Source organism: Numenius arquata, chromosome 2, assembly GCF_964106895.1.
Source record: "Numenius arquata chromosome 2, bNumArq3.hap1.1, whole genome shotgun sequence".
Lineage (NCBI taxonomy): Eukaryota > Metazoa > Chordata > Aves > Charadriiformes > Scolopacidae > Numenius > Numenius arquata.
This window is the reverse complement of record NC_133577.1, coordinates 54,502,132-54,529,294: the sequence shown is the minus strand read 5'-3', so window position 1 is coordinate 54,529,294 and position 27,163 is coordinate 54,502,132. Positions and strand designations below refer to the sequence as shown.

General features: G+C 39.7%; 1 protein-coding gene across 1 annotated transcript in view; it reads left to right on the top strand.

The window, feature by feature from the left end:
• The window catches only part of RALGAPA2 (Ral GTPase activating protein catalytic subunit alpha 2), a 139,726-nt gene that overhangs the window by 60,554 nt on the left and 52,009 nt on the right, over nucleotides 1-27,163 (top strand). The window contains exons 24-36 of the mRNA XM_074168019.1: nucleotides 4,215-4,343; nucleotides 5,776-5,904; nucleotides 6,636-6,694; nucleotides 6,976-7,084; nucleotides 7,643-7,753; nucleotides 8,149-8,217; nucleotides 8,389-8,526; nucleotides 9,020-9,203; nucleotides 11,171-11,942; nucleotides 12,259-12,330; nucleotides 13,327-13,450; nucleotides 14,521-14,676; nucleotides 22,279-22,437. Coding sequence (XP_074024120.1) covers nucleotides 4,215-4,343; nucleotides 5,776-5,904; nucleotides 6,636-6,694; nucleotides 6,976-7,084; nucleotides 7,643-7,753; nucleotides 8,149-8,217; nucleotides 8,389-8,526; nucleotides 9,020-9,203; nucleotides 11,171-11,942; nucleotides 12,259-12,330; nucleotides 13,327-13,450; nucleotides 14,521-14,676; nucleotides 22,279-22,437 — 2,211 coding nt within the window. The remainder of the gene's footprint in view (nucleotides 1-4,214; nucleotides 4,344-5,775; nucleotides 5,905-6,635; nucleotides 6,695-6,975; nucleotides 7,085-7,642; nucleotides 7,754-8,148; nucleotides 8,218-8,388; nucleotides 8,527-9,019; nucleotides 9,204-11,170; nucleotides 11,943-12,258; nucleotides 12,331-13,326; nucleotides 13,451-14,520; nucleotides 14,677-22,278; nucleotides 22,438-27,163) is intronic.

The following is a 27,163-nucleotide window of genomic DNA, read 5'->3' as shown; positions in this document are numbered from 1 at the left end:
TAGTTTTTGACACGTTAACTCTTACCTAAAATGTAATGATAACTAGGAGAACCTGGTATAAGTAAATAGAAGTGTTCGTTCCTTTAAAATAAATAAAAAAAAAAAAAAGAAAATGAAGGATTTACTGCTTAAGTCTTGTGTAAATTAATAATCTTTCCTGTGCTGTAAATTTCAGCCCCTAATGAGGCTCTCTCAGTGAAGAACAGAGTGAACTGTAAGTGAAAAATCCATGTTGTTCCTGTTGAGGGACAATTGGAAACGTGATGAAGGCAGATGGCAGGCTATTTGGTTACACCTGTAATCTGCAAAAGCTTGAACAAAAATTAGGTGAAGAATATTTTTGTAATTGACCTTTCAGTGAACTTGCATAAATTTTTTTCACTTACTCAGTGGATGTTTATGACCTTATTATTTGGATTACTAGATTAACCTATACTGAAATATTATGCCGTTTATAGGGTTAATGCATTTGAGAAAGACATGCATGTGATTGCCCCCTTCTCTCCCCTCCTCCCTATTTTTAACACTACAGAGCATCATTTTGAATTGAAATAGTCCATAATGGTCCTTTTTTCACATTTCTTTAACAACATGAAGACTAAATTATAGCTGTGCAATTATGTAAACAATGGAAATGCTTCCAGAATGAATACTTCCTTTTAAGTTTTCGTTTTGTGTAATTGCTGAAAGGTTTGGAGCCATAATAAACCAAAATTATTTTACACATTTATCGTTCTAAAGGTCAATTATGAAAGAAGTAAAGAAACAACACTGTGCAGAATGAGTAAACCAATTTCTATTGCCATCACCATATGTTTTTCCTATTGCTTGTGTTTTTTCCAGTTACTGTGTACATAGCATTCAATTAAAGTGATTCATTTACTAGGCTGTAAGCTGCTGAACAGAGTTTACATTTATAGAACAGCGCTTTGAAGGGAAGGAAACAACTTGCGTCTGTTTGAATTACCTGATTTTTGCAATATCACCGATAGGACATATGTTCTCACTTGGTCGCTTTCTCATAAGCCTGAATCTTCTGATAAGCTTGCAATGCTACTGAATTACTGCGTGAAATCACGCTTTCATTGTGAGCTGGATTGTGCGTGAAAGTGTGCTAATTGGGAAATGGGAGAAAAACTGGAATTTCACCTGTAAGTGCTTTCCTGGAGTGTGGTTTCTTTCCTGTCCATTCCGTAAGCTCAAGTAGAACAACAATGTTATAGTTAGGGCATCTTCTGCCTCGTGTTCATTTAAATGAAGTCACTTAAAGTAGCACAAATTTATACTGAGGTGCCTGAGATGGAAAATGGCATGGAAGCTCCTGGAAGGCTGGGCTGAACGCATTTCTGTCCGGGCTCTTACGCACTTGCACGTTGTTAACTTTTAGCCGTGACGTGTGTGTTGCATCACTGCGGCGTGCGATCTGTGCTGTGAATTCATCAGTTTGAAGCTACAGAACCAAAAAAAAGGAAGAATTGTGGATTATTTCGTTAGCTTTTCAAAATATATTTTTCAAAGGTTTCTTAGTATGAGCAATAATTAATTTTTTTTTTTTTTTTTTAGTAGTAATACATCTCATAAACACCAAGTAGATCCATGCAACCACATTCTTGCAGCTTTTTGGAATGTGTGTGTTGCCACAGCACTTGTTATAGTTGTATTAGTTCCGCTGTGCTGTAAACTCGGCCATTAATACACTGAAGTAACGGCTTTGCAGTTTCTATTTTATCCACATTTTCTACGTGTTCTATATAACGACCGTAGTTAAGGGTCGGTGAAGCCGGATGATCGTTACAGTGGTATTTAACAGATGGGATTGATGGAGCGAGGACGGGAGATAACGCAGTTGTTTGTAGCAGGGCTTTGTACTTCCTACGTTCTGTTACCTTTCAGGCCAGGTTAGCACGGGCTCTTTTATTGTGGCATATGTCAACGGGAGTGTACTCCCATCTGCTGCTCTATAGTTTGATGCCCAATTATTCGGAGACCAAACGCATCCCAGTACCTGGCTCCGTCCGTAATTACAGGTGCGTTGTGTTGTGAGGAGCCCGGTGCATTAATCAGACCCTTAATTATGAAAAGGTGGGTCTTTTGTTCTGCTCGGAGCAGGAGTTTACCACCCACTTTATGAGCCGCTGCATCCATCTGCTCTCTCTTTTTGAATGTTTGCATTGTCTGATATTGACTTTAAAATGTATCAAAGGAAGTGATTAAAACTAGTTTAAACATTAACTCGAGTGGCGTTTTAGCTTATTCAGGAAAGTGAAAGCATTATCTGCTACTATGTTAAAAACTAATATTATTGATTTAAAATATAGAACACAGTTATTTCATTGGATGTTACTGCTGTAAATACTTAGCAGAAGGCTAAATAGGTCCTGGCCAGGTGTTTAGCAGTGCTTTGAGAAGAAATGTAGTTGAAGCATATCTTCATATAGAGAAAAATGAATTTGACTTTTTTAGTTTCTGATGTAGAAATGGAGCACACAGACACATTCTGGGACAAAGTTTAAGTTCAAGCCTTCTTTAACGCTTTAACCAGTAGAGATGGACATTGAAGATGGCTTTCCTTTGCAACTTTTCCTTGAAATTCTATTGAGATGAAAAATAATTTTCTACTCAATATAGAAATAGCTTTCTCTAACTATTCAGCAAATATAATGTTGCAGGTAAGGATTACATAGATTTTGTGCCTAATTTTAAACCTGCTGAAACCTTGTGGGAAGGAAATCCTAACTCAAATACGGGAACTTTGCTCTGATTTGGAGAGACTGTGAAGAATCGAAACGTGGAAGGATTAAAGTTGAAACGCTTATCTGGAATGTGCTCCCTGGCACAGGGTAATGATGAGAGCCAAGCTGTGGCTGGTGGTCTATTCATACACAGATAGTGCTACCTCTTAAAAACAAAAACACCCCTCTGTTCCTTCAAAAGTTCAGAAAAACTCTCTTTTTTTTTTTCTTCCCCCCCCAGGGCTTATCTATGTTTGCTATCTTAATTGTTTAGAAGAGTGACTTAGGATAATGTAGTTAGCATAGATTTATCTGTGTTACCGTGCTGTGTGTGATGACTTCTTGCATTTGACATGGCTGTATTTCTCAACTAGTGCAGAAGAGCTAAAAAAAAAAAATCCCTTCTGGGCTGGAGCAGCCTAACAGTAGGAAACCACCTGCTGTCAGCTACTGCCTGGAGCTCCTTCGGGGCAAAGGCGGCAGTCATTTGTGTCATCTCATCTTTTTATGGCTACAGAGTTTTGAGTAATGTGATTTTAGGAAATAGCTCATATGGAGTGGTGCAATGCTTCATTTTAAATTGATTAACGTTTTGAATCCGAAGTCTTTTCTAACAGGACAACTCTTATGCTGAGACGTGAAGAGACACGGGTAGTTTTTTGGTTTGGGTTGGTTTGTTTGTTTTTTGGTTGTGGGTTGTTTTTTATTTTTTTTTTTTTTTACAGGAATTTAAGAGTACAAATATTGCGAAAATGCAAAATGCACTTTTCCTACTAAATGCCTCTGGAGTGGAAAGTAGTGGTTGTTATGTGATGATCAGTTATACATAGAGCTGTGTGGCTCTGAATTACCACCTCGATTCGTGTTAATTACAAAGTTCATAGATTCATAGATTGGTCCAGGCCGGAAGGGACCTCCAAAGGTCATCTAGTCCAACCTCCCCGCAGTCAGCAGGGACACCCCCAACTAGACCAGGTTGCCCAGGGCCTCGTCGAGCTTCACCTTGAATATCTCAAGGGAAGGGGCCTCAACCACCTCCCTGGGCAACCCGTTCCAGTGTTCCACCACCCTCATGGTAAAGAACTTGTTCCTAATATCCAATCTAAATCTCCCCTTCTCCAACTTAAAACCATTGCCCCTCGTCCTGTCACTGCAGGCCTTTGGAAACAGACCCTCCCCAGCCTTCCTGTAGGCCCCCCTCAGGTACTGGAAGGCCGCTATGAGGTCTCCCTGGAGCCTCCTTTTCTCCAAGCTGAACAACCCCAGCTCCCTCAGCCTGTCCTCATAGGAGAGGTGCTCCAGCCCCCTGGTCATTTTGGTGGCCCTCCTCTGGACCCGCTCCATCAGGTCCATGTCCTTTCTCTATTGAGGGCTCCAGACCTGCACACAGTACTCCAGGGGAGGTCTCACCAGAGCAGAGTAAAGTGGCAGAATCACCTCTCTAAAATCACCTCTTCTAAAAACAGGTAACTTCTCTTTCAGGATATCTTACATACTGTCATAAAGCACTGCCCACCTTGGTTTTTCTTCCTGGGCTTACCTGGCTTTACCATGCTGATAGGAGACTTCATCACGGCGGCGGCCAGGGTCCTGAGCACAGACACGCTGGAGGTGAGTATGGCAATGCCCAGCGCCCCTGTCCCCCCGAGAGCCCGCGCGCTCGCTAACGAGGTTCGGATGTCTCCACTCTAACAGGTGTTGACTCATTAGTGCAACGTGAAACGGGGCTCTCGGGGCAGATACCATGGCAGCTGATGTGTGAAATTGTGGGATAAGGTGACGCGCTAGTCTTGCAAAGGTGTTTCATCAAAAGGCCAAAGTGTGAGAAATCATATCCTTGCTAATATTGCGGCAGGGCTGTGCGCTAAAAGCAGGGCTTGGGTTTCAGAATCTCATTACCTTTTTTTTTTTTTTTCAGTGAGCAAATATTGAAAATATGGACCTGTTTTTGGTAATACAGAATTTCTTACTAAATATCAACACTAATAGAAATGTGACTCTAAACGATTAAATCGGTGAAGGAGAAGTAAAATAGCAAATCAATGCTTGGATGCCAAAATAAGGGTGAAGGTCTGGCAGTCCTGGGGAAAACAGGAAAGCTTTGTTGTACGTGAAACACGAGTTCAGGGGAGACCTTTCTGTCCATTTTGGCCAAGGGGTTTTACTGCTGCTCTTGACATTTTTGTGGCTGAGCGGGTGGCCCTGCACGGGGACACAGCCCTCTTGTATTTCAGCAGGGCTGAAGTGGTGAGCCTAGCTGTGCTCTTTCCATTGTCCCTCACAGAGTTTGCAGCCGTTAATTTTCTGACATCTCTTTAAAAAAGCCCATCAGCCTGATCGTTCATCCAAGGCTAAAAGTGCTAATAAGAAATGAAAACTCAACTTTCAAACGAAACCCAACACCACCTTCCGTGTCTCCTACAAGCATCAAACTTGGCGTGCGTTGCATTTTCAACGTTACGCAAGATTGTACGGCAGTACTCGATGCATTTATAGCTCATGCCGTGTTGCTTTTGATGGTTTTATTAAAGTAGGGATCTCTCTGTGCATTTTTATCATGTATACAGTCAACTCGAGTGCGTCGTGCTGTCCTTTGTGTCACACAATCAGCTAATAGTAGTGCTGCATTAGTGCTTAAAACTCTCACTTGGCTTTTCTTTAGGTCGTTCTGTATGTTTTTATTGACACCGAATTGCTGATAGTTGGATTATGTAAGGACAGAGGAGGTATTAAAAATATAGAATATGCTTAGGAGCGGGGCCGGGTCCCTGCTGGAGGAGAAGCTCGGCCTCAGAAAAAGAGCAGAGCAACGCAGCAGCAAAAAGCATCGGCAAGTAAGTGCTGTAAGTCGCTGCTTTGACGCTGCTTTTGCTGTAGTTGTAAAGGAAGAGCTACCAGGAGATGTTCCTCAGGACACTTTCAGTGTTGCATTGTGAATACAGCACATCTGGTGTTTATGGTGATAGACACTAGCCTCATAGCTTTTGCCATTTTCATAATTTTATGAAAAAAAAAAAAGTTTTGTTTACGTTTCCTTTATTAGGCTCCCCGTTCAGAAGCTCACACCATCCTTGGTTCTCTTGTTTGCTTTCCAAATATCTACCAAGAAATCCCACTTTTGCGGCCCATTTCAGAAGCTGGTGATATCATTGCGGGAACCACCGATGTGAAGGTAAAGTCACATTTTATTAGTATATCCTTATATAACGTGATATATTTATACTATGTAGTCACTTCATTTTTACCATGCACTTTTTGTTTAAAAAAAAATAAACCCCTCCTTCTCCTCAAAACCCCCCAACTGCACACGTTATATGTACTTATTTGATAAGCATTGCTTTGCTAAATGTGCACCATAAAATTAACAAAGCTTAGATGCTGCAAATTGCATTTTATTTTCAAGGAGAGTGAACTGGCTATGATCAAATGTGCTATTTTCCAGCCAGATGCCTGTCAAGTCAATTCATTAAAAGATGTTGGTGGTATTATTTATAGTGTCCATTTGTTGTATTTCTGTGCATTAACTCATCCTGTCAGAGATGTGGGGGTTTTCTACTAAAAAATAAGTTAGATTTTTCAAAACACAGCTTGCTTAGAACTTAAACACTATCGTTTGTTATTATCAAGCGATCACCACTCATTATTAGTAAATACACATCAAGTCTGAAAATGAATTGATTTCCATCTTGCTGCCTGTACATGATTTTAAGTCAATTAGATTTATCCACAAAGGGACTGTAATCAGTATTTCTCCCTTGACAAGATAAAATTGGCGTGTAGTAAAAATGCTTTAAGAATAGACTGAGAAGTAAAGTTAATTCATTTGTAACTACGTCAAAATTAAACAACTTCAAACTGGATGCATGGAAAAGATGCTTATTCTAATTTATTTGATTATTTTAGTGCTACCTCATAAATATTTTATTGAAGAACGCTACAGAGGAGCCAAGTGAAGCTGCAAGGTAAAATATTGAGAAAAAGAAAATGGGAAAGTCTTTCTTACCACTGATTTTTTTTTTTTTATTTTTTTTTTGGTGCTTGTACAGCTGAGTTGTTACTACTGCCTTGTGGTTTGATCCTCTTGAGATGAGGTTCACTCTGCACCACGAAGGTGTTGACCTATTGAGAGAGGGAAAAGAGAGATCACATCTTTGTGAATTTCTTTCTTTTTCTTTTTTTTTTTTTTTTTTTCCTAAATATTCTTCTAAAACTTCTGACAAAACCACTTTTTCTTTTAAAAAAGATGCATAGCCATTTGTGGCCTTGGAGTTTGGATATGTGAAGAGCTAACACAGTGCACAAACCACCCCCAAGTGAAGGAAGCAATCAATGTCATAGGTGTGACGCTGAAGGTAGTACTATGACAGTCTCTGTAATCAATAAATACTGTGTTAAATAAGTATTTTATTTTTTTTATTTAAATAGTTGCTGGTGATATGGAGCACAATCTGCTGGTTTGTCTTTTCATTGCTTAAAGCACTGATAGGATGCTCCTTGGGACAGGATGCTGCAACAGACAACCCCTTGGGACTTTTCGCATAGTGTTAATGATATGGCATTGACCATCTTCAAAAAGATGTCTTCCACTTCCAAACCTTTGCGTTTAATTAGTTAATCATTATGTTCAGTGAGCATGGTTCAGATCCTTATGGCTCCTGTGCAGTTGCCGAGGAGTGTATGCACAGTTCTTCAGTGTCACCAAAGTAATATCCTATACAAAAGTGAAAAATGTTTGCAAAAATAGCATGTGATTCTGTATCTAAAGACCTTTTTCCAGTGTAATTTTGCAACATTAACAGTTTTCATTGTTTGTATGCATGCAAAATAATATAAAATGTAGAAAAACTGAATGCGTTGTGTTGTATCTTGTTGTTTTATTTGCCTTTTAATCATCTTTTCTTTTCTTCCAGTTTTCTAATAAGCTGGTAGCTCAAGTAGCCTGTGATGTTCTTCAGCTGCTGGTTTCTTATTGGCAAAAGCTTCAGAAGTACGAATCCTCTCTGTCCAGAAAAATTACTGAAGTACGTCAGTTTCTTTAAAATGTTGGTATGGAAATGGTATGCAAAATTGTCTTAATACCTTACTTGTGCTTCTGTAACTGTGACTTTAACTTTTTCTTTCTTCTGCAATTATTGTTCTTCTGCAAAATATTGACAAAAATATAATTATTGTCCATTATAACATGGACTTGCTGTAGTCCTAGGAACAGTGCACTTCTCTCATTTGTAGTGATTTATTTCCAAAATGCTTAGTAAAACTTTTCATTTATTTCACTTGGACATTGATTTACAAGGGCAGTTAGATGCTCCTAAGAGAATTTAACCCTTTTCATGCCCTATTCAAATGAAGTTCATGCTCTGTCTCTTTAGCAAAAGAAGTTAAATGTCTTTCTGGAATTTTGTTTATTTTAATGTAGATCCTCGTGGCCACTATTGCATTTCTTTTGCCGAGTGCTGAATACTCCTCTGTGGAAGCAGATAAAAAGGTACGTCGCTGAAAAGAGCAGGCTCCGTTCCTTCTTTGTGCTGTTTCAGATGGTTATTAAATGAAGTTGCTTGGAACCGGAGTCGTATTTTAAATTTTCAAAGTCATACCTTTAAATTTGGGTGAATTTAATAGAATATACCTGAATACCGTGTTACATGTTTCTGTTTAGTTTATAGTCTCACTGCTACTTTGCTTGTTGGATTGGTGTATGGCATTACCCATGAAAATGCTACTGGAGCCCGTGTCTGCTGGTGCTCTTGAAGATCAACATACATCCAAAGCTCCTTTACTGGACTATATTTATAGAGTGAGTATGAGGAATGAACATGATTTATTGTGTCTAGATGTTTAAAGATGCCTTTCACAGCTCCTTGTAGGCACAGAAGCATTTTTAGCAAGCTGTAGAAAATTATGAGTTCTTGCCGTGCGGGCAGAAGTCGTACAGATGAGAAGTTAAGAGTGTAAAATGTTACGATGATAAGATCAGAGATGTAGAATAGAGAGAGGATGGTGAAGAGAGAAAGGTGAAATGCTTAAAACAGTGAGCCAGAGAAAATAATCTTTGCAGAAATATTTAAATTATTTGAAATGGGCTGTTAAAATGCAAAATAAGCCCTGAAGTGAGCTGTACAAAATAAGTGCTGACAAAGAGTGTTATTTAGATATGGATTTTTTTTTTTTTTGGTACTATATCTGGGCTTTCACAATGTAAAAAATATGGTGGGTTATTCCTCGCTGAATGTGTTTAAGTGGGTGCTGTAATGTACACTTTATCCAGTGTCGTGCTTGTCTGCTGGCAGGTTCTGCACTGTTGTGTGAATGGCTCCAGCACGTATACTCAGCAAAGCCATTACGTGCTGAGCCTGGCGGATCTCTCCTCCAGTGATTATGACCCATTTTTGCGACTTGGGAATGTCAAGAGCTCTGAGCCAGCCCAGTGCCACTCCTCCACGGATCTGGGCAACCTGCTCACTGTTGCTGAGGGTAAGAGAATTCGCGGAGGGTGGTAAGGACCAGCATCTCAACGTTCAGCAGCTAGGAAATAAAGCTCTCCGGCTTACATTTCTTCCGTGAAAATGTGCTTCTCCTTACTGTGTGTAGCAGTACTGCATGTTCCTTGCAAACCTGGGCAGTGCCCTTTTCTAAATGAGTTTCAGTTGCCTCTGTAATAGGATGTTTGAGTGTGTTGCTGACATTGGTCTTCACGAAGATCACAGAAGAAAGAAAATGACACTAAGGCGCTGTAGGGTGAGAAGTTTGTACAGAGATAGGATAGACTGAGAAGCTGGTTTTGCCTTTGGTACTACTTATAATTTAGTATATAGAATTAAAGTCAATAAATAAGCCCCAAATCAAACTTCTTTCAGAAGCATGCAGCTGCCCTGCTTGAATTTTTCCGTAGAAATTACTCTGTTGTCATAGATAATTTGCCTGTTCGGAGTGATTTGAGAAGAACATGTATGATTTGGAACAAATTGTGCAACTGGATAAATGTGCCATTCCTGCCAATTTGCAATCTGCCTGGGTCGAAAGTGATTATTTGAACCTAGGTACATTATGTTACTAACTTTTTAGAGTCAACTGAAAAGTATGCATCCAAACATAGGAAACAAATTATTTTGAAGTGATTTACTGCAGAGATCATCTTTATTTCAAACACTTGTTAAAAATAACCTTCAAAACAATGGCTGTTGCACTATGGATTAAGAACATTTTAAGTAATTTCCTATATTAATATGCAGTAACATATTGCTGTAGAAGAATCGAAAATACAAATGCAATATTAAGTTGTGCAAGATATTGTTAGATCAGCAGTGATGCTTTCAAGTAGTATTTTTAGAATTTAATACTGTACTATTTTTCAGTCCTACAGCTTATTTTCCTTGGTTTTGGGTATGTACTTTTAGTTTTAACAAAAAGGTTAAAAATATTAAAACCTGTTCTCTGCAGATTTCTTGCCGAGTAGGACGTATTGTGAATAGCATAAAGATAAAGTTACGTACCGGGTACGTTTGTCATTGTAGGTAGAACAAGATGTTTCTCATCTTGGATATGTTAGTGCCCTACAAGCTCTTTGGTTTGCTTGTTTTTGAAAAAGATTAATTCAAAGATTTGCTACTGGAAGATTCAGGAAAAGAATAAAGAACCTTTTCTTATGAGAGGAGGCTGAAGAATTGTGGCTTTTTGGTGCTAGCAAAAGGCTGAAAAGGGAATATACCTGTCGTTTAAAAGTGCATTAGAAGGTTTAAATACCAAGGAAAGAGGAAAACACTATTAACTAAAGAAAAATTATTTTAAACTGAATACAAACAAAACCTGGAAATTAAAAGGTTTCTGGCTATAAAGGGGGTAATATTCTGGAGTAATATTCCAGTAGGAGAAGTGGAGGCACAACATAACTCAGAGTGTGATTGATTTATGAAATAACTGATGTATTTGCCTGCGCTGAGGGGAACATCTTGGAATCCAGAAAGTCCTCCTGCCTCATACAACAAACTTTACCACCATGCTGCTAAAGATGGAGAAGCATTGGGCTTTAGTTGCGTCTTTGATTTACCTTTGCTGCTTCTGCCCTGTCCCTCTTGTGCTGTGATTGCTGTGGGGATGACTGTGGGAATACAGGCAGTAAGGAGAAACACCTGAACCTGCCAGATGAAACTGTAGTGACAGCAGGCGTCGTGGGATCGGTGTTAAGGACTTTCTGTATGTTGTGTGGGGTCCTGGGTGTGTCTGTAGGTTAAATGTCAAAGGACATGTGGTAAAATAAAAAAAAAAAAAAAGTGTGGCAGGTAGAATTTCTTGGAAAGTGATTGTAAATACCTTCTTGAACAGGAAGGATTAGGAGGACAATTAAGGTAAGCTTCTGAAATATGACAGAAATTTGTAGATGCTCTTTTTAGTTACCTTTTGCTGCTCTTATTGATCTATTATCTTTTCATTGATCATTTTAGAAAAAAGGAGGAGGAACTTAGAATTGATACCTTTAACAGCACGGATGGTTATGACTCACCTGGTGAATCACCTGAGCCACTACCCGCTCAGCGGAGGCCCTGCCATTCTCCACAGTCTCCTTAGCGAGAACCACGACAACTCCTATGTGGAGTCCTCTGAGCTGTCCTCAGAAGTCTTCCGGAGTCCCAACCTGCAGCTCTTTGTGTTTAATGACAGTACTCTTATATCTTACCTCCAAATCCCTGCGGAGAAGAAGACAGACACTGAACCAGCTGCATCCCCCTCAGACGTAAGAGTAATTGTCCGAGATATCTCGGGGAAGTACTCTTGGGATGGCAGAATATTGTATGGACCTTTGGAGGGTTGCCTTCCACGGCAGAGCGCAACAAATGCGTTTGTGATCTCAGGCAACCCTGAACACCACTTCATTTCCCAGAAAGACATTTCTCAGGTGGAAGAAGGAGAAGACGCTCTCGACCAGTTGCTGGAAAAGATTGGTAACACCAGTCCTGAATGCCTTTTACATCCCGAGCGAAAGCTGAATGAGCCATCGCCACCACCCTTTGGTATGAGCTATGACCAAGAGAATGCCATCACTGAAGCCCTGATGAGGCAGAGTGCCCAGGAAAAAGAATATATATTTAAATGCAGCTCGGACTTGAGTATGAAGGTGGCCCGGCAAGAAGAACCACGTCCTGCTGAACCTCAAGCGTCCTTTTATTTCTGTCGGCTGTTGCTAAATGACTTGGGAATGAACTCCTGGGATAGAAGGTAGGAAGAGAGGATTCAGAATGTGTTTACCATACTCTTGCTCTTCTCACTTCTACCACTAAACGTGTATGCACTTAAGAAAGCGAGAATTAAATAGCTGGGTGGTAGTCAGAGCCTACTTTTGAACTTTTACATATACCTGCTTCAGTGATTATTTTAAATTGACAGCTGCAGATTGTTTATAATAATAATAATAAAAAGTAATTTGAATCATGCTCTTTTGATTTCCTTCTTAGGTATTTGAATGAGAAAGTACTGTGTCTGTACTATGTTGCATTTTCCTTCAAATCTTTTTTTTTTTTTTATATGTTTATAGGAAAAGCTTTCATCTTCTTAAGAAAAATTCAAAATTACTGCGAGAACTGAAAAATCTGGATTCCCGCCAATGGTAAATAATGTTTACTAAACACCCTATTGGTAAGGTTAGCATTTCCAAAGAACGAATAAGGACAGCTGCAAAACCAAAAATTCATTAAAGTTGCATGTGCTAGCAATGCAAATATTTGTATGAAAAATGGATTGTTTGTTTCTGGAGAGTTCCGCATCCTGAACTGCCAAGCTATTTTCACTGGTACTGTATACATAGAATTCAAAATCAGCAGTAAATAATAAGACGCAGCAACCTATTTCCTGTTTTCTTTTGCTGGGAGGGTTGGGAAGAAGTTACAAAATTTTGTGTGACCTTGGCTCAACTCACACAAAGAACTATTTTCTGCCGGATGATCCTTGCATCAAGAGCAGTATTTTAAGGGGTAATCTCCATACAAGTACTCTACAGACAGGTAGTGGCAGAATAGAGTTCTGAATACTCTGTTTTAATTTTCATTACTTGACACATAGCAATTTGAAAAATGTCTGCAGCATTGCAGAGTTCCAATTTTCTTGTATCCCAACAATTTTGATACCGAATCCGCTCAGTTGTTTTTGAAGGCGACAACTGTCAGCCTTGTCAAACTCAATCCAGGATCTGAAAGTCAACAATGTTTTTTCTTTCTTGTATATCGTCACTCTATAATTAAAATTCTGTAGGTCAAATTGTGCTCCCGTTAACACCCGTGCAATCTTACTGTCTTTGGCAAGGTTGCACAGATGTAGGTGATTAACCCTGTAATTGGAACTTGGTCATCAATTCTTTGGCTGATGCACAGAAGGAATAGACTTGGATCTGTTTTCTGAACTGAGGTGGCTCTGCAGTGTAGTCACGGGGGAAAAATTTGGTGAAAATACATTTCTGCAACTGGAATGGAGAGAAGTATTCGTGTGCATAAAAGAGAGAGATATGTAGAGTTAAGTGTGTTCATAGCTTTTGAGTTCGGGTGTTGTAAAAAATAATTTTGAGCTAAAACTTTTTTAACTTCTGTTTCGTTTTATATCTTAATTACAGCCGTGAAACTCACAAGATTGCAGTGTTTTACATCGCTGAAGGACAGGAGGACAAATGTTCAATACTGTCCAACGCCAGGGGAAGCCAGGCATATGAAGATTTTGTTGCTGGACTGGGCTGGGAGGTAATAGTCATAAATTTAGGCGAGCTAACATACTCGATGTGAAGACCTATGAAAAATCAATGTAAGCCGATTAAAATAGGTAAATGGAAAACAAACAAACTGCTTATGTCACTGCATATTTTTTAATTCTCAAAAAAACCAAAAGATACATTCTAATACACACCAATATTTAGCAGTACTTAAAAGATCACCTTTTCAGCAGAATTCTGTAAATCTGCATGCTACTTCTGGTTGAACACATCCATCCTCTTTCTGATGGGCAGGTGGTGCTGCAGTGGGCACTTCTGCTTTCTGCATCGTTGAGAGATGTAGCCTAATTTTACCTTAATTTTAGCTTCTTGTAGCTCTTCACGTGGTCAGACCACTTACCCAACTACATCACTGCTTTGTGAAGGACGAAAACGTTTGGGTTTATTTTGCATTGTCAAAATGGTGTGTCAGTAAGCTAAATGACATGAACACTTACGTGTTTTGGAGATAAACATGAAATGCAGCTACTACTTAAGTATTTACACGATATGAGGTCTGCAGGGAGAGGTGCCATCCTCAGGCTGATGCAGTTGGGGAAACAAACAAGCCTTTGTACAGAGAGGTGTTTTTTCCAAATGATTTTCTAGACTAATTTCTCATAAGGTTTTTTCTTTTTGTACAAATCTCCACTTCCTTTTTCAGGTTTTCTGATTTTTTTAATATTTTGTCTGCACTTTATTTCTCACTGTGTATGCTTTGAGTGGGCTTGCTGAGCCATGCATAGTCCGTAGAGCAGCTGCACGTGACAGAATGCTTTTGCTTCCTTGTTGTTTGCTGGAAGAAAGGGAAAATAGCCATACAGATAATGACTCAGTACCCAGTTAAGAGATGTTTACTGTTAGTAAATGTCAAATACAGGAATAGGAAACGAACAGATCTAATGTAAAGATCACAAACCCATAGGGAAGGACTTCTCTTTCTCTGGGATGGCTACAGAATTCTAGAGTGGTGAAAACTGACCAAGTCCTGATATATAAATAAATACTGATTATTCATTAGTCTTTTCAAATTTCTCCTAATTGTGACTTTCAATCAATCAGGTAGATCTTTCAACACACGGTGGTTTTATGGGCGGCCTGCAGCGCAATGGCAGCACAGGACAAACGGCACCCTATTATGCTACCTCCACCGTGGAAATCATTTTTCACGTGTCTACAAGAATGCCATCAGATTCAGACGATTCGCTGACCAAAAAGGTAAATAATTGCTGTGTATTTCAAAAACGTTGTCTGTAGTCTTCAAGTGCTTAAATTAAAGTTTAAACTCAAAACAGATTGTGCTAACTGGTCCTAGCAGGCCATCTTTGCTGTGCCACATGGTGCTCTACAGCTAGATTATCTGAATTAAATGGCATCTAAATTCTGGATTCTAAAACACAATTAACATTTCCATGGTAGCCTCAAATACCCCCATTAGTAATAATATTAGCAATAATTCCATTTGTATGTTGTCTGCCTGCCAAAACTGTTGTAGTTTGGTAGAACAAAACAACCAAATGCGACATAATAAAACCTTACAGATGAATCGTCCAGCCTGTAACAGAAAAGAAAAGAAGTGAAAGAGAAGTGACAAGCAGGGTACCAAAAGCAGCCAGCTGATATTTAAAGCCATTATCCAGTTATTCACAATTCTGACAAGCAGACTCTGCTTCAAAGATGGCCAGAACCCAGCCCAAAATTTTGCTGGTATCAGTACTTAATCATTTGTCTTTCCTAACAAGGAGTGATTTGAGATTATGGTGCTTGCCAACTGCTGCTTAGAGTCAAAGAAGATTTTAGGTGCGTACCAAATCTTTGCCTTTTTAATTAGGATTGGCAACTTGTCCTACTTAGGCTGTTAATGTGCGCTAATAATGCTACTACAGCCATCCAGTCTACCATGTGATACTATTGTACTCTGAAAATTATCTAGAAGTATGTCACTGGGTGATTGTATTTGATGTCCAGCTAGTTTCAAAATAATGTGCTTTTCCTCGAAACGAAAAGGCGGTATTTCTGCTTACCAGTCCGGCAGTCTTGCCCAGCACTGCACTTAATAGTAAAGCTAGATCCTTTCTTATTTATTGTGATATCTGTCATTAAAAAAAGAAGTCATCAAAATTACATGTTTCTCTTTATGTATGCAACTCACTGTCTTCGTACTAGCGGATTTACATGGCTATGGGGAAAAAAAGTTGTAATCTGAGTACTTTAGGATAGAGAAGTAGGAGCTGTGGTGCATATTAAGAGGCTGTACAGTCTCTAGCAATTTACCAAGGTAGGACTATCTGTATTTTTATTGTTCCTGGCCTGTATTTATCTAGCTGCTAGTTAAGAACTCCAGTGATGAATGCTTTATGGTTTCCCTGGGCAACGTATTCCTATGCTCCACTTCTTGTACCATGAGAAGATTTCTTGTAGCATATGCTTTGTTTCAACTGAAGCCCATTTATTCTTACCCTATTCCACATGGATATGGAGACCAGATCGTTTTGCAGCAGGCTTACTCATGTATGAGAACTGCTACCATGTCTTTCCCAGTCTTCTTTTTCCTACACAAATTGTGGTCGTTTAGTCTAATCATAGCTCCTGGATTTTATGGAAGCGTAGCAAAGGCAGTGAAATATCATTTAGCTGTTGAGTAATACATCATCTGGAAGAGGAGAGAGCACAGTCTGACAGAGCTACCATGAGGGGAAAAATGGGTTTTAATTGCAAACAGTCTATTTTACTAATTCTCCTAATTCCCACCCACGTTAGGGATTAACACAGACATTGAGAGAGTCTGGTTATTCTACTTAATTGTCTTCCCTCTGTTTGCTTTAAGAGAATTTCTTCTTTGTGGAAAAAGAAAAAGCAAAAGCATTTAGTAGTTGCCAACCTCCAAGTCTTAAAGCGCTAGGAAACAAGGCAAGCTCCAGTACATATTATCCACAGAAAATACTGCAAAGTAATTGCCTTAAGACTTTAAAAAAAAAACAACAAACCAACCAGCCTTAAATCTGCTATAGGAATGGAACCCTGCAGGGATCAAACTCTGTATTCCTGTAAAGAAGGACAAAGCTCTGAGCAACCTAATGGACCTCAGGAGCTGGCCCCGCTGTAAGCAGTGGGCTGGACCAGATGACTTCCAGAGGTCTTTTTTAATGTATAATCTTCCGTGGTTCCACGCTTCTGCACAGAACAGTTTTGTTTCATTTGGCACAGCTCTTTTGGTAGCAAGCGTGTATTTCTGTCCAAATTCGCAAAGACTTCTTAACAAATTTTACAAAACCGCAGCAAAGAGCGGAGGCAAGATGCGTTTCAGCAGCAGTGTAAACTTTCTGGGAGATTGATAGTTCTCCAGTTCTTTGAAAATGCTGATGGATGAACTAGCCTGCATTTGAAATCAATGTTTAGAGCATGGGGGTATATCCAAATAATTTCTCAAAGAGTATCCTGGAAGAACTCTTATAACCCTAAAAGTGTGGATTTCTTGATGTTTCACTTAGAACCTTAGCTGTGGAGGTGATATAGTTGAAATACATCAAGGCAAGTACATCGGTGCTTTAGCAGCAAAATTTCTCAATCCACAGAAGTCCTGTGTTGATTTTGGCAGCTGTTGCATGTGCAGACCACAACTGGCGCGTGTGCTTGAAGAGAAACGTGGGCCTGCCTGCACCATACTCTGAAACAAGAGGAAAATGTATTTATTTGCCCCAAGGCTCAATTCTGCGGGGTTAACAGAGCCGCAGTGAAATGCAGCAGTTTGTTCCGAAATGGTGGCAACTCTCAAGATCATCACAAGTATTTTAATACTTCCACTTGCTCGTTGAAGAGTTGGTGCGTGCTGGGCTTATGCCTCACCTCACATTATTGGGGCGGTTTACGCTGCTTAAAAAGATTATTTTACATTTATTAATTCTTTCTGTTAATGCTTCTTTTTCATAGCAGCGTGTGAGAGGAAGGCAGGTTACGGTGTTGTCATTCAGTACCTGCTCCATTTTAATGTTTGCTGTGATAGAATTATATATGGTGTTAGAGGACGATATTACTGGGAGGAGAAAATTTTATCTTGTTGCCAGTCAGGATGCAGTGGGGGCCACAACTTTTTTTTCTTGCCTTCCCCCCGCTTCCATCAGATATTGCATGGATACTATCTGGGATCTAAGTCGTCGTCCGTCCGTGTTCCCCCCCACCTTGTCTCTGAAATCTTTATGTCACTTCTGTGGTTTCTTCTCTGCTGTTTTGCCTACAGACAGGCAGAAAGAATTCAATACCAATCAGTGCGCTTGGCTCACAAGCTCTGGAGCTGAACAGAAGGTCTTACCACCTGCTGGCCAAGGAAGTAGTGCAGCAGGCCATAAATTCTGTGGGCTGGGGAATTAAGCAGATGCAGTAATTTTACTTAAATATGTTATTGTGGTTCTTTATTTTTACTGACCGCAAGAGGATAAATTCATTTCTGATATAAATTTACAAGAATAAGTGCACTTACACTGAGGATGAACTTGGCCCCTTATTTTTGTGCAGTATAGTTGTAATTTGCACTTTGTGTTACTTTATTTATAATATGCTGACATATTATATTGCTCATGGCAGGGGGGCAGGGAGAGAAAGAGAAAAAAAACCTCTCCAAATAAGTCTTAGCCTTGAAAGAAATCTTTTTCTAGTGGAATAATCAAAATTCAGCTGTTATATTTTGCTGCTGTAGGGTTCAGCATCATTGGTTCTAAACTTTTTTTTTTTTTAATCTGGCTGCCTTGTGGCAGGAATGAAAATCAATCACAGTAGCAGCATCCTACCGTCCCCTGTCTTGTCCTAGCTAAATTGTACCTAACGGTTTAAAAATGAGCTGCAAAATTTTTAAGTGATTTTTTCCATCTTCTCCATTGTCATAGCAGAACTTTTTCCGCTTCAGAAATCTGGTTGCAACCCCATACTGAACTCTTGCTCCTTCGCTGCAGAAATTTGTTAGCTAGAGCTAGATTAGATTTTTAGCAGCTAATCTAACTGCTGTAGGGGTTTGCAAAGTGGGGACAGAGCTGTGCTATTGGATTTGTCCAATTCATTTGACTCCAGGACTATAATTGCACTTATGTCTTACAAGGCTTTTATAGCCTAGGGCTGGCGAGCAGCAGAAAAACAAATTGGCAGTGATACAGTAAGAGTGAAAGGGAATGAAAGGCGCACATTATCAGTCTCCAGGCAGCACTGCTCTGGCAGGAAGTTTCTTGGTTAATTTACAAATAAAACTTAGATTTTTTAGGATGGGTACACTGTCAGGCAGACAATGGGGATGTCAGGCCCGACTGTTACTTAGCGAAAGTAGCAGCCCTGCCTCCCCAAAAGCAGAAATTCTTCAGTCAAACAGACGACTCCTCTCTGGAGCCAGCTGGCTGTGTAATGCAATTAGCAGGGAAAGGAGGTCAGGCCATGAGGTGTGTACCGTGACCGGTGTCGGCGGCGGCGTGTTGCCTGGCAAGGCAGCGCCCGGCCCGAAGCCGGGGGAGCCTTCCAAACGGGGAGCCTTCCTTCCAAAGGATTGTCTGGAGCGGAGGGGAGAGCGGGGGCGCTCGGTGAGCACCCCCCAGCGCCCGGGCTGCCTGCCCGCCTCCCGGGGCTGCCGGCCGCGCTCCGGCACCCGCATCGGGGGCTGAGGAAACACAGACCAGACGCGATTAACGGCAGCGTGACGCACGTCAGGAGCCATACGCTGACCCGGCTTCCAGGCGCTGAAGGCTCGGTGTGGCTGTGTTGCAGCTGAGAATGTCTATATTTCGTTCCTGTTGGCGAAACTGCTTTTATGTGCAGGCTAGAAATTCGTGCGGTGTCAGCTCGGGGAGGAGAAGCAATTGCAATTTCAAGGGCTGCCTTCCCTGAACGTTTGTAGAGAGATCCTTCAAGTCAGCAATAAACCTTAGAAAATCCGACTGCCTGTGGTTGAGCTGTTCTGTTGTTCGGTTTTGCTTTTTAATACACATCTTATTTCCTGGCTGCTTTGGGATTTTTTTTTAATGTACTCTATTTAATAATTGTTTTTTTCCCCCCCACCCCTAAGCTGCGTGGAAAGCATAACGAGGGACTCTGGCTCCAAATGCATGGTCTGTGTTGCTTTGGACCTTTAAGCAGAACTTGCTGATGTCCTTCAGGGTGCTGAGTTCTACCCCACAGCTTATATTCCGAGTGAGCCATACAGGAAAATAGCAGCTGGTCGGTCGTCACTGATAAGAGTATTATAATGTTGTTTTTTTTTTTATCAGTGAAATGCTCTTTCAAGAACAAATATTGTTGATTAATACCAATTTTATATCTGTAACATTACACCTTATAAATGCGATGATTAAGGACATGTGGCTTCAAAACAATGACAGGTAGTAACTCAAGCTTTAAAATGAGTTACCAGCGTGTGATGAGGATTGTAGCAAAAGTAGCAATTTATTATCACACGATGTTTGCCAGATTTTGAGCTCGTAGCCGTCGCTTCTGGTCTCAAACAAGCACAGCGAGCGACAGTTCATCTAACTTCTCCCTGTTAAGGGAATTCCGTTCTTTCGGATGTGATATAGGTACAAAGTATTTTGGGATTCTTCAGTATGAAAAGTATTTTTTGATTATCACCAGAATAGCTCCTTGCGATTGAAAAAGGGTCTCCTAAGCAGTATTTGGAAATGTTTTGATTGCTGTTTTTAGGGATAACGTGCTATGTATCACTCCAAAAGCAATAGGAGGCAAGGCGGCACGGAGCCTGATCTTCAGGGTTTGTTTCTGTAGGAAGAAGAGCTGCGTTCCGTTTGTGAGTCGCCCTGTGCAACCGCACAGTTGCATCGCCTTACAGAATTCTGTTTCCATATTTATTTGCTGGGTTTTTCGGGTTTTTTTGGTTTTTTTTTTAAAACGGAGGTTGCTAAATACTGCTGTCGTGGTCTTCCTCTGTGTCGCAAAGCCTGTGCCAGAACCCGCTCTGGTACTGGGATGCGTTGGGTTCAGCCCGATGGACGGTGGGCATGGCTTACAAACACGTCTCCGCCGGGCTGCTCTGAATACAGCTGGTGCGAGCTGGGTCCTTCCCTCGCTCAGCTCTCATCGGAAATTACAGCTCGGCTTCGGCTGTGCGTGAAACAGCCTTGCCAAACACTTCCACCCTCAGTACGTGTAACCTGTTGTGCGCAAAGTATTGCAGCCGGACGGATTTTCGCTTTTTTTTTTAAGGCTAAACTTGACATCTTGCCTTTAATCACTTTTAAGGTGACCTCGCTGCGTTTGTTCACAGAAAGCGAAATCAGGGTTTTGCCATACGTGTGAATTACTGCTTAGTTTTGTAGGTATCAGTCTCCACCATGTTATTATCAACATAAATATTGTCTCGGATGTTGCTTTATTTTTTACTGGGCAATTAAGAAAATATCAGAGAATGCACAGAGGTCAGGATGACCAGGAGAGCAGCAATTTTTACTGATTTTTATACATGTAAGAACCTCTAGTAATAGTATTATTAATGTTTCCCTTTTTTTATAAAACACAAATGGTTTATATTTTCTTCAAACAGAACTAAAAATGTCTTTCATTCATAGGTGTAAATAAAATAAAGCTCTTTATGATCTCTTTCATTTAAAACAAACTGAAAATGGAAGTCTTTATTTTACTCTGCTAGAGTATAAACTGTAAGCAAAGTTCATAGTCTTTAACTTTTTTATTCTTGTAACGTAGCGTGTTTTTTATTCTTGTAACGTTTCGTGTTTCCCCTTACAGCTAGGGTACAGTTTGCCACCCAGTCCTGTTAAGATTGAAATCCTTTACTTTTTTAAAGGTGCCTACCGGGTTCTGAGGAAGGAAAATCCAGTGCTGTAGGCTGCTACAAGGCGCGTGGGGATTACTCAGTTGTTATGTACCGATGAAAATCACTACCTTTTTCTTTCCTCTCCACCCCCCCCCCCCCCCCGGCCTCGCACAGAGACAGTGAAGAAGGCAGAGCTACGTTTTGGCTTCTTTGTTTGGTCTATTGTGCACATTGTTCCAGGGGCTAGCACCAAATTGGGGGGGTGGTCTTTTAAGCTTTAAGTGGGACTTAAATTCTCTTTATGCTTTGGGCTGACAATTCTGCATGTGGATTAAATTTTAACTTTCAAGCTTACAGTTGAAACTATTGTGCGTAGCTTGGTCCGTGATTGCCAAATACTTTTTGCCATCTGTTAGATCACCTCCAGTTCCTCCCGTAACAAAGCAAACACACAGGCTTTCAGATGCTTTTTGTGTATGTCACATTTAAATTTTACCCATATTTTGTGCAGCTCTGCTCCAAATAAAAAAAAAAACAAACAACTCCCACAGTATTTCCCATTCTTCTCAAATTCGCATTGCCCAGGATCTTTTGCTTAAGTTTTCAAACAAAAGTCCTCTCCGCAAAGGGGATGTTTGTAATGTAATAAATTCAGTAATAGTTGTTCATGGTGGAAAGCTTCTTGACATCCTGAGTCAAGGCATTTCATATTTCTGAGACGGCTACGTTATTTTGTCTGGAATATGATGTTCTGTTGGTTACTGTTTTGTTCTACTAATTCAGATTTCCATCTTAAATTATTGTAGGTAATGTACATTTACATATTGTGCTAATGGCTAGTTTGATAATTACTTCATTAAGTCATCAGACAACAATGCGTTCTGAATGAAGCAAATTATTTAGCTGATCTTTTCATGAGCAACTGGAGAAAAACAGTATTTTAACTTTTTCTGTAATGAAATATTTCTACTATTGAGCATTGTAATTCAATTTGTAAGCCATGACCCCTCATAAACTGTTGTTATCACTCTGATTAATAAAGAGCCAATTTGCTGTTGCAGCTTCGTCACTTGGGAAATGACGAGGTTCACATCGTCTGGTCTGAACACACCAGGAACTACCGCAGGGGCATTATACCAACAGATTTTGGAGATGTTTTGATTGTTATTTATCCCATGAAGAATCACATGTTTTTCATAGAGGTCATGAAGAAACCAGAGGTATGTTTTGGCTGCTTTATTGGATCTATCATGTGTGTTAGGCAAGTGACCAACGGTTCTCTTGCTTAAATAAAACTCAGTGCTTTAGAGTTCGGGGTTGGTTTTTTTTTTTTCCAGCAAATACAAAATATAAGCTGTTCATCTCAGTTTAAAAGTATTCTGAGCAATGCGCTTTTATTTTAAAAGTAGAATTACTAATAGTGATCAAAATGGCTGCTAATTCATTTTATATTCATGCCTAGCGCTTAAAGATATATTTCAAAATTCTCAACCTATAGGAGTTATTTTACAAAGAGCAATGTTTATAATCATTGTGAATTTCCAATGTGACTTAATAGAAGCAAAATAATAAAGATATAAGTTCCTCACTTGCTATTAATTTACTCCATACGGTTTGGTTGCCGTTGTACATATGGTACCATGCATAGCCTTACACGATTTTGGGACCCTCATCGTAATCTGACTCAACAGGATGATGTAGGCATTGGATAGTCTTACACCAAAGTATTTGAGGTTTAGTATTTTGTGTTTAAATCATTGGTTTGCAACCTCATTTTAGACTTTTTTTGAAATAATGGGTTATTTTTTTGGAAAATGTCAGAGGTGTGTGTGCGTATGTACATATGTGTATATGTTTAAAAAACTACTTTAATAAATGCTTGTCCGGTACATTATGGATGCAAAAATGTATATAAAATATAACTTATGAAAGTAATCAGTGTGATAAATGCCATTTCCTTTATATGAGGGATAATATTTGTCCAAAAGAATATCCAGCTGTGGAAGAATGCATATATGGGTTGACATATTTACCAGCTGTATACAATATTTTTCCAGTTGTGAATGACAGAAGTATTATGTCTTAACGAGCAGCGGTTTGCCAGTAGACATTTCAAACTTGCAAATTTTTTATAAATTGAAATAGAGGGGTTTTTTCTTCCACTTGCTTTTGGGGTCTGTAATTTCCTTCTTGGGAATTTTAGCTTTTAATGTTCCATCAGGAAAATCCGAATTTAGCATTCTGAACAAGCTTGAAAATTCTGTGAACCAATCGAGAAAAGCTATGTCATCTTACATATTAGTCAAAAATACCCAACGGGCAGAAAGAATAATAGCTAACTGGAAATTTAGTGTTATCCCTACATTTAAAGTACAAACCATTACAATGTAATAAAATTAATCCAGACATTTCCAGGGCAAGTGTGGCTGACCTTTTGTTCACCAGCTACTGACCCCAGGGTGAATGAAAGAGGCTTGCAGAGAGAAATGTCTGTTGTTTGGCTTCAGTCCCTGGTATTTAAATTGCATTCCCTAATCAAATGAAAAGGCTGTCCTCTCTATCAGGTTACAGAATCCATGGCAACATTTGGCCTTTTATATACATAATGTTAGCCTTTTTGTTTGCATCTAAGTAGAGACACCTGGAGCAATGTTAACATTAACCGATTTAGCATTAATAGCTTCATTATATAAGAATTTCTGATCAGATAGCTGTTACTTTTGTTATATTGCTTCAGCTTGTATTGTTTTCATTTTTTATCTCCCTGCTTGGCAACCGGGCAATGATTTGCAAATTTTTTTTGTCTTGATTAATTAAGCAATATAATTATCAGGAACCGTGATGCAGTCTTTGCCCGACAAAGCTTCTGAGAGAAGACAATAGTAAGTCTGTTAGTGTGAATGCATTCCACGCGTCACAGATGCATGAGGATATTCTGAACAATGAGACGAAAAGCTGCCTGCAAAAGAGGACAAAGAATGCCAGGCAGACTCTACACACTGCACATACCGCCAGGGACATACTGCGGGTTCCCTGGGACACAGATGCCTCGTTAGATTGCAGCTAGTCATCAGAGATTAATTCTCAGCCATTTGGTACAATAATTTACCCATTCCCCACTCTTTTAACTAGTGCTGCTTGCTACAGAGGGGACGTCTTTGTGCTCAAAAGGTTTATTTAACCTTGCCTACTTTTACTGCGTGCAACAGAAATAATTATATTTTTTTTTTCTTGGAAATCGTAACGAAGCAGGTGTTTGCAATGGGCTGAATATTAATTTTTGTTTCATGGATAACTTGCATTGACATTTGGAATACTCAAGGAAGGGAATATTTCCCCCTTTTTTTTTTTTTTAATTGATTCCTGTCAAAGCATAATATATTTTTTTGTAACCGTTCAAAACACTGTTTTCCTGAAATAGGTTTTTAATACCAACTTACAGAAAAGTACTGAGCGGGGAGCATGTCCCCCGTGCGTTCAGCTGGTCTCTCCCCTCGAACTCCTCGTTAGGGCAGAGCCCCCTGTACAGATGGAAGCTGACGATATGCGAGTTCCATTGACTTTAATGACCCTCGTCATGGCCGGTAGATCTGCTGGGGAATTAATAATTCCGAGCTTTGTGTCCAGGCAGGCGTATGGTCGGGTTGTGTGCTCCTCGCATCGCAGCGGGCTCCGCGGACCCCGAGCCTGCCGGGGGGCGGCGAGGGCTCCTGGTGCCCCCCCCTGCCCTAAGGCAGGGCAGCGATGCCTTGGCAGGTCTCCGGAGGGTTAGCCCCGCACATCGAAAAGCCGTGAACCAATTTGGGGAAATACTGTTCTTGGTTCTGGTTTCTTGTGGGTTATGCTTGTTTTTCTTTGGTAACGTTAAATCAGTCACTCTCGTGCAAAGTCACGTCCATCCTTTGCATTATTTTCTTTTTTCATCTGCCAGTGTATGCCAACTTTGGGTTGCGAAAAGTGTGTACTTTTTGACAAAACGCATGCCTAGGACACGGTTCTTGAAAGAATCTGTTTGATTATTTGAACAACGCTTGAAAAAAGCGTGTCTCCAAACGTCACGAAAGGCACTCCGAAGAGCACCTTCTGTGCTCGTCTCTCTGCACTGTGGGGACAGGGTTCGGGGGTGCGAAGGAAAGCTCTCGGTTTTTGGGGTTCAGCTTGAAGTAGCCTACTTTTCTGTTTAAAAGGAGCTCTAGATTAAAGTATGATTTATTGGTGTTTGACTATTAAACTTTCAGAGAAAGCGATTTTTAAACTTTTTGTTTTAAAATCTCAGACACATTGGAGAGATTTTTGATCAATTTTCTGGAGAGTGCCTACAAGGATTTTTTTTTTGTTAAATGCGAGCATGTGTATTTATGCGAATGTATTTATATACACAGACATATAAGGTGTGTTAAAATATTTACATACCTTGTCTATATTTTAAGTATATAAATTCTGTAATACTGTGTTAAGAAAATCTGCCACACTCCCTAGACTCCAGGTGGTTTAGAAACAGTGAAACATAGTCCAGTAAGTAAAAGTTGCTTGACAAAAACACTGACAATGAATTTCCCTGTAGGGTAGCCTATGTCAGTGCTAATCTGACTTTAAATATCTGGTATTTGTACGTTGGTATAATTTTAATGCTAGCATGTACTTAACCTCCTCTTTTGTACTTACATAAAAATATAGTTTTACATTTTTCTCCTCCTTTAGCCAATATTTGCAAACAGTATGTGTTAAAAATTTCACTTAGAAAAGTTACTGCTTAAAGAGGAAAAACTTCACTGTCGAGAACATTATCGCTTTGGTGGCATGGTTTTTCTTCCTGTCACCTTTCTTTCCAGCTGTCTAGAATAGTAAAGCCAGTTTTTAAAAAAAATAAAAGGTAAACCACTATGGAAACATTTTACACTACTCTGTTTTTTGGGAGGTGGGTAATTATTTTAAGTAAAGGAATGACAAAATAACTGTGTGAAAAGACAGCTGTCACTTGCAGATGTTATATTAAAACCAAATTTCTTCTGTAATTCATTGCCACTTCTAATTAGAGGAATTCCCTAGATGCAGGGGATTTATATTATTCCCTTTGTCCATTTATTGAATGACTGTCACAGTCACCCACAAGCAGTTGCAGAAGAATAATAGAGGGTATTTATTTATGTGATAAGCCTCTGTACAGATGGAAAAAATCCATAGCTTAAATATTGATAATTGCTGCTAGCTTTTGTTTAGGGTTTTGGTTGGGGCTTTTGTGTTTGGTTTGGTTTTTCTTTTTCATTTTAAGTTTCTGAAAGGAAAATGAGTTTGACTACTTGTAAATACTAAAATTTAGTATATATTTAAACATTCACTTAATGGTTGGACTCGATGATCTTAAAAGTCCCTTCCAACCTAGACAATTCTGTTCTATGATTAAAATTTTCCCGAGTTTGACATGGCAAAGTCTGTCACGTGTATGCAATTCTGGACATTTTTCACTTCTGTAAAGTGTCTCTTTTACCTAGGATGCCCTTTATCTGAAGAGCCATATCTCACCAAATGACATTACGTGGTGGTTTCCTCTGGAGGTAACCCCAAAGGAATGGTGTTTTAACACCTTGTTTGTGCCTGTCCCAGCTGTATTTACGGGGAACTGCCTCTCAGAGGTGGTGGTTTTCTGCCATCTTCTCTGCTTTCCACAGACCTTGTTATCCTGGGTCAGCTCAATTTTTAGTTCATTTTTTTCCTTTAGCAAAGTCCATGGAAGGAGTTTATAGAGGATTATCTGAAAAAAATACTTCTTTGCAAAGACTCCTGCCAATGTCGGATTCAGCCAGTAAATTAGGGCCTCCTGTTGAGACGCAAGACAGAAAACAGCTCTTAGTATCTGCTCCAAAGGGGATGTTGATTTCAAATTCGTAGACAAATTTTGTTCATATGCATAACAAGCTCGTGTTTACCCAGTTGAATATTCTGTGA